The 7,511-nt window shown below is 42.2% G+C and overlaps 1 protein-coding gene across 1 annotated transcript in view; it reads right to left on the minus strand.

The window, feature by feature from the left end:
* LOC104467400 (butyrophilin-like protein 3) overlaps positions 1–7,195 on the minus strand; it is a 13,416-nt gene extending 6,221 nt beyond the window's left edge. Inside the window, exons 1-6 of the mRNA XM_010081167.1 lie at positions 7,190–7,195; positions 6,820–6,899; positions 6,012–6,110; positions 4,168–4,228; positions 2,531–2,939; positions 1,678–1,962 (exon numbers count right to left, since the gene is read on the minus strand). Coding sequence (XP_010079469.1) covers positions 1,678–1,962; positions 2,531–2,939; positions 4,168–4,228; positions 6,012–6,110; positions 6,820–6,899; positions 7,190–7,195 — 940 coding nt within the window. The remainder of the gene's footprint in view (positions 1–1,677; positions 1,963–2,530; positions 2,940–4,167; positions 4,229–6,011; positions 6,111–6,819; positions 6,900–7,189) is intronic.
* Between the last annotated feature and the right edge of the window lie 316 nt (positions 7,196–7,511).

The raw sequence follows: 7,511 nt of genomic DNA on the forward strand, positions 1-7,511 counted from the left end.
ACACCGGGTCCCCCCCCCCCGCCCCTCGATGACCAAGGCTCAGCCTGTTCCCAGCCAATAATCCCAGAGCAGGGAGAGTCCCGAAACCACAATCCCAGAAAAAAAGAAAAGCCTGAGCATCTGAGAGACCAAGAGCTGACTGAAAGAGTGAGATGACCACAAGAGAGGGGTGACTCGGAGAGAGAGAACCTCTGGACAGAGCCTCATCTATATACCGGGCATGACGGGCCGGATAATAGACCACTGGCCAGTTTGGGTCTCAATCCTAAACCCGAGGTCGAATCCTGGGCTGGTCACTGGGGCTGTGCTCCCTCCCAGCTCCTCCTGCCCCTGCAGACACGGGCCCAGCAGAGAAGCTGGAAAGTTCTTGAGTGTCCTGGCAGCAGCTCTGCCCATCAGTGTGTGATCAGCACAAACCCCAACACAGCCTCACTGCGGCTGCTGGGAAGAAAATTAACTCTGTCCCAGTCGACACCAAGACAGAGAGGCAGACAGGTTTGCATATCATCCTCAACTGAGCAGGTGGTGGAATGAAGGAAGAATCCATCACCACCAGACAAGAGACACGTTCACTCTTGTTTCATTTCATTCAATGATTAGCGGATTCATCCTGATGAGTATAGTGCGTAAGCCAAGAAGGAGAATAAGATTTAAGACATTCTCCACATTGACAGTTTCCTATTTTCTCTTTGAGGTTGCCTCCACACTCACTGTTCAATTAATTGTCTGAGGTTCAATAAAGCCAAGTGCCGGGTCCTGCACTTTGGTCACAACAACCCCCTGCAACGCTCCTGGCTCGGGGGAGAGGGTTGGACTTGATGATCCTTGACGTCTTTTCCCAGCCTTCATGATTCAATGATTCTGTTCTGGGAATTTCTTGGTGCCAATCCAAAAGGGACATCCCTCATACACTTCTTCAAGAGCTTTACACTGCACTCGAGTTCCCATTCCAGACCTAGACATTGATTTTGTGGTGCTGAAGTTCTTTTTTGGGTCCAGCCCTACGGGTTTTGCTTCAGACTTACCTGATGCTTGTCTATATACTCAGCAAAGATAAATGTGTGAAGTCCTACAGAGAACGGGGGGAAAATGACATTATCCGCACCACGATTACACAGTAATGCGCGTCTTAAAAAGAGGGAAGATAAAAACATAGTCTAAAACCATTTATGAGATGTTGAAAACATCACTTGAACTCTTGTGACCGTAACTATTGCTTTCAGCTGTGCTCTGTGAAATCCACGAGCACGTATCATATGAAATGTCCTTGTAAGATGTTTTTTGGATAACAAAAAGAAATATGTAATTTTTGTATGTGCATGCAATTGTATTCTTAATCCATTTTAATTCAGCTCCAACAAGCTGACCACCTTTAAGGGAGGGAAGACCAAAAGTCTTGATGCTGCCTGACCCCTTTTTAAGAGGAAAACCTCATTTATTGGGTACTGTCCAAGGCCATGCAGTCAACAGGAAATAAAGGGAGAAGAAGACTGTAGATCTCGTGAATTTTTTTCCAACATTGATTCTGGCCTGATACAACATTGATACGTCTTCAGACCAGTTTGTGGGACCCACACCATTGAGACAGATCTTGAAAACAGGTAAGCTTTGACTTAAGCGTTGACTTAAGCGTTGACTTAAGCTCTGACTTAAGCTCTGACTACGGAGCTCACCCACCTGAGATCAGGACTCGCGACTCGCTCGTTGTGTTTAGCAGATTGCTGACTATCCTGCAGGAGACTTCCGCGTCAGAGCCCGATTTTAGGTTCATGGAAGTTACGACATTGTAGAGACCTGCAGGCATCATCGTCATCTTGGTGGTGGATGCTTCCTTCTGGGCTTGTCCTTGGCCATCCAACCAAATCACTTCAGGTTTAGGAAACCATCCTGACGCTTGGCAGGTGAGGTCGATGCCCTGCTTCATGTGACTCCTCAGGAAAATGGAAGGCGCGTCACCTTTAGCTGAGAAAAAACATGAATTCTCCATTTTAGCTATTATTGAGAACTGGAAATTGTCTAGTTTATCTTGAATTCAACACTTCTCTTTTTATATATTGTATATATTCTATACATGTATTGTAGATATTATTTATGTATTTGTAGGGAAGTCCATAGAACGAATCTGAATTTAAACTGAATTTCAGAATTTTCTGAATTTTCTGAATTTAAACTGTGACAGAGGCTTAGACCCTGAAGTTTCTTAATTCTGCGTCGATCAAACGAAGAACGAGGAACAATTTAATCGAGATGACAGCAAACAGACCTAGCTGGGGATGGCTATTCTGGAATGAAGTTGCCAGTGGAATTTCCCAGAATTTTGTAAAAAAAAAACAAAACTTGAACTAAAACTTACCTCAAATATTGGTTATAACCATCAATTTCAAGAAAACTGACTCCAATCAAACACATTCCCCCATGAAGATATTTTATGTGTCAAATCGTATTAAATTTACGTTATAATTCCCCCACTTGGTGATGGATGCCCATGTTCCTGTTCAGCTCTATGAATAAAAAGAGGATCGCCACTGACCTGCCACTTGCAGTTCAATCAACACATCATGATACGTATCGTTGAAGGAGACCACACAAGAGTACAATCCTTTGTCGGAGCTCCTGACGTTCTTCAAGCGCAGAGACATGTTGCCAGCTCTAAATTCACCGTGGAAGAATTCTGTTCTGCCTTGATATCTCTCATTTTGTTTCTCCTTTTTATTCTTTCCGTCATATCCACTCACAGTTATTTTTTGAGACTGTTCATGAAATATCCACTGGACAGAGAATTCCTCGGGAATGTTTTCCGCTACCACGTGGCAGGGCAGAATGACCCCTTCTCCAATGACTCCAGTGATGGAACTATTAGGAGGAGAGCTCATAAATTGACCTGTGTGAAGATAAGATAGCAGTTGTTTCTCTTTGTCCATATTGTGTTTTTCGTGGCACTACAACAAATAACCAGTAGAACCAATATCACCGTCAACAGGCGAGGAATCCAGAAGAAAACTAAAAAATAACGTGGCAGATCACTTAGATGAGTAACGTTCATGTTACATGAGGCTTATGGAATTTGTCCTTCAGTACTCTGAACACAAACTCGAGCCATGAAGCGATGGAATCATGGAAAATGGGTCAACACTGAGAAGTCTGTAAAAGGTCAAATACAAGGATTCAGGATCTATATATCAAAAAAAGTAAAGGTGGGATTGAATTTTCCAAACATCGGTATCAAATATCATTTGAAATGTCATAGGGTAGGATATGCAAGACGTCCCTATGGCGCTGGTAGATGCGACGTATGATCTGTGATGGAGCAGCTGGAGAACAGAGCAGAATCCAGCAGTGCCTGGAAGGACACTAGACATTTATGTGTTGGCACCTGGATCATATATATAATGATTTTTTTCATCTACATCTGAACTAGATATCCTAGGTTCCCTTTGCAATGAATGAGGAGAAGGAGGAAGCTTCAGAGATCTTTTCTTTGAATGGTGAAGTCGAGGGGTGACTACACTGAAGTCAGATGTGCAGCTTTTAGGTTTCTAAAGATAAATTCGACAAATCTCACCCATGAGATAGATCTTTGAAAGGGAGGAAAAGAGAAAACTAGGACTTTTTGTAGCACTTGTTCTCCAAGTTCCAAGGAGGATACCAGAATGAAAAAAAAAAAGCTCTTGGAAATAACCAAATAGCAACCAATGTGGATTTGCGAAGAAGTTGCATCACAGAACTTGACTTTATTCTATGGCAAGTTAAAAAATCTACCATGAAACACTGAGAAATTATTTCCAATATCTTCATAAACATTTCATATCACTCCATGTGCTGCGTGGTGTTTCACCTGACGAAGCCCAAAAGGCCCCAATCGTCGCTGATCTTCTATCACATCTGCCAGCTCCATTTAATAAAAAATCTCAGATCCACTAAAACATTTACAATGGCACCGGGCATCCGGGTTTTGGCGCCTGAATAACTCACAGGGTGTGGGATTAAGGTCCAGAAATCATGATAGATTTTTTTTTTTGAGAGAGAATTGTTTATTTCTAACTCTAATACTTCTGCTGCAGTCTCGGTTGTCATCACAAATTATTAGAAACCCAGGAACCTAAAACCAGATGTTTTCTTCTGAATCATCAAGAGGACAAAAAGCAAAACTTTCATCCGTGAACAAACCGAGAGACTGACTTGCCGCCGACCTGCCACTTCCAGTTCAATCCCTGACTTGACCATGTTCCTACCACAGTCAATGGAGATCCAGCCAACAGTCTGCTCAGTTTGTTCTACAGCAAGCATTGGGTAGGACAGATTTCCTTGAACATCCATCCATCCATCCATCCATCCATCCATCCATCGCCCCATCCCTGGAGGGGTTCAAGGCCAGGCTGGATGAGGCTTTGGGCAACCTGGGCTAGTGGGGGGTGGCCCTGCCCATGGCAGGGGGGTGGAACTGGATGATCTTGAAGGTCCCTTCCAACCCAAATTGTTCTGTGTTTCCACGATCTTTGACGCCCTGAGGTACTCTAGACACAGGACTGACAAACACGACACGTCTTATTTGGTGTTTTAATTTATATTATCCAAGTTAAAAATAAGAAAGAAATGTACTCGTTATTTTTTACTTTCATATTTTTCTAGGCAGAAAGCAATTATTTCATTAAAATATATTCAGAATGGAACCATCTTTACCTGTAACCAGGCATGACCTGCGTTGAAATGTCAGGACGTGAATAGCTGTCAGCCACCAAATGGGGGAACCCATCAATAACCAGGCTTCCTGATCATCCACAGGGCCAAAATCAAAGCTTCCAGATGAAATTCCTGTGTGACTCCTTCAGTCTCTTCACATGGTCGATGCAAAATAACAAGTGTGATTGCAGAGAGTAAAAAAAAAGGGAAAAATAGAAAATTAGGGAAAAGTAGAAAAAGGAAAAAAATAGAAAAAAGAAAAAAATGGGTTTGGCACTGTCAAAAGCAAAGAGGATCACAGGACATCTTTTCTTTCCTCATCTCCTTGTCAATTTTAACTATATAAATGCTGAAAGCAAACAAACAAACAAACAAAAAAAACCCAAAAAAACCCCAACTCTTTGCCAAAGGGAAAGATAGAAAATTAGGGAAAAGTAGAAAAAGGGAAAAAATAGGAAAAAAAAAACAAAAACAAAAAATGGGTTTGGCACTGTCAAAAGCAAAGAGGATCACAGGACATCTTTTCTTTCCTCATCTCCTTGTCAATTTTAACTATATAAATGCTGAAAGCAAACAAACAAACAAACAAAAAAAACCCAAAAAAACCCCAACTCTTTGCCTCCTCTATTCAGCTGTCCGTATTTACCTTGGTCTTCCAGAAACTTATTACATTCACTGGCATTTTTTTTTAAATTTGGATTATATATATTATATTTGGATTCTATTTATATTGGATTTTAAAGCATTTCATCTTGTCTGTTGATATTAGCAGTCTATTCTTTTTTTTTTTCCTTTTCCTTTTTTTATGGCAAAAAATCAAACAAAGCCAAACAAAACAAAACCACAAACAACCTCATGGGTAAATTCGAGGAGCAATGTTGTTATCTTGATCTCCCCGTTGACTTACATCAACATTTTAGGGAGAAACTCTCCAACTTCCTCCCAAGATCTTTGCTTTCAGCTCCCTGCTGACCTCATCCATGCTCACAATAAAGAGGCATAACTCAAAGCACAAGACAACTTCATTAGAGACATAATTTAATCCTGATTTCCACCGTTTTTCTCTGCTTTTTTTCTCACCTCTCCAATCACTGGTAAAATCAAGTGCTGTCAAAAAAATAATTGTCTGAAAATGGCAAAAATTAATCTACAGCAGGCAGGTTCCTTCCTGGCCGTGCAATGGATTAAATCAGGTTTAATTCAAATATCATAGTAAATGCAATGGGTTTTCTTCTTAGCAAAAGTTTGTTTTCTTACCTGAACTGTAAGAACCTTGAGACTTCTCTGTGGAATTCGGTTGTGGTGAACCTTTGTCCTCGTATCTTTATTACCCGTGAAGGTTGTGATTGCATTTTCCACGTCCAATAGGGAGATTAACAGATTCTCCTGATACATTGCGATAAGGAGAAACGTGATCTACGAAAGCAAACCTGTGGAACAGAAAGTTTTTAGTCTGTTTGTTGATCAGAAAAAAAAAAAAATCATGAAGACGTAAAGTGGGAATGTCTGGCCTCGCTGCTAGGATTTGTTGAGCTGAACAGCAGAGAATGAGTTGAAACTGAAATAATGGGAATGCTTCAATATCATAAATCATGATAGATTTTATTTTTTGAGACAATTAACTGGTTTATTTCTAACTCTAATATTTCTACTCCGCTCTGTTATTGCAAATTCTTTGAAACCAAGTCTAAAAATTTGCAAACAGAATAAGACATCCCCAAAGCAAACTCAAGTTTGGACCAGGTGGTGATGCGTCAACCGGGTGGTGATGGGTCGACCGGGTGGTGATGGGTTGACCAGGTGGTGATGGGTCAAGCGGGTGGTGATGGGTCAACCGCATGGTGATGGGTCAAGCGCGTGGTGATGGGTCGGTCACGTGATGATGAGTCGACCGCGTGGTGATGGGTTGACCGGGTGGTGATGGGTCGACCGGGTGGTGATGGGTCGACTATGTGGTGATGGGTCGACCATGTGGTGATGGGTCGGTCACGTGATGATGGGTCGAGCGGGTGGTGATGGGTCGACCGGGTGGTGATGGGCTGACCGCGTGGTGATGGGTCGACTGCATGGTGATGGGTCAAGCGGGTGGTGATGGGTCGACCAGGTGGTGATGGTCGGCGGAGTACAGTTCAAGCTCACCTTTTATACAGTTCATTCTGGTCCACTCCTGGACCACCCCTCGGGGGGTTCCCAGCATCCAGGTCACCTTCGGGGTTGACCTTTGGAGGGCACAACAGTTAACGAGGCAGTAAGACAGAACTTTCTTTTCTGCAGCAGAGGAGTTATTCTTCAGGAAAAAAAAAAATTACTATTTACAGATTTTTTTACAGGACATCCAGTAAAAGCAGCACCTCTTCCTAAGTTCCCATCTCTATTGCGTAGAGATGGTGGACATGGAACTTTAAGAACATTTTTGGTGTATTTTGGAGGATTGTATTGTTTGAGGGAATAAATGCAAATAATAATAAAACTCTGTGTTTTGGTCAAAGATTAGATAATAGGAGCCCACCTCCATGTGTCGAGAGATTGATTTAGCTTTCCATTAATGTATGGGGATGGTCTGTGGGTAGAGGTGCTTGCATCTTCAGAGATAATCTTCATGTGAAGCAAACACTTATTTTCCTGATGGTGAAAGACGGTGGAGTTTAAGTTACGATTCATCTCACGATATGATAGACCATTACAGAAATCACCATCCTGGGTTCCTCGGGTGCAATGAAGCTGCTGTGACCTCGGCTGTTTGACGGCGAGGTTTTTGGGTCTCTGATGGATGTTTATTCTCCTTCTACAGTCAAAGGAGGGACAGGCAGCTCTACAACATAATCGATCCT

This window comes from Pterocles gutturalis, unplaced genomic scaffold (genome assembly GCF_000699245.1).
Source record: "Pterocles gutturalis isolate BGI_N339 unplaced genomic scaffold, ASM69924v1 scaffold9224, whole genome shotgun sequence".
NCBI classification, from domain to species: Eukaryota; Metazoa; Chordata; class Aves; order Pterocliformes; family Pteroclidae; genus Pterocles; species Pterocles gutturalis.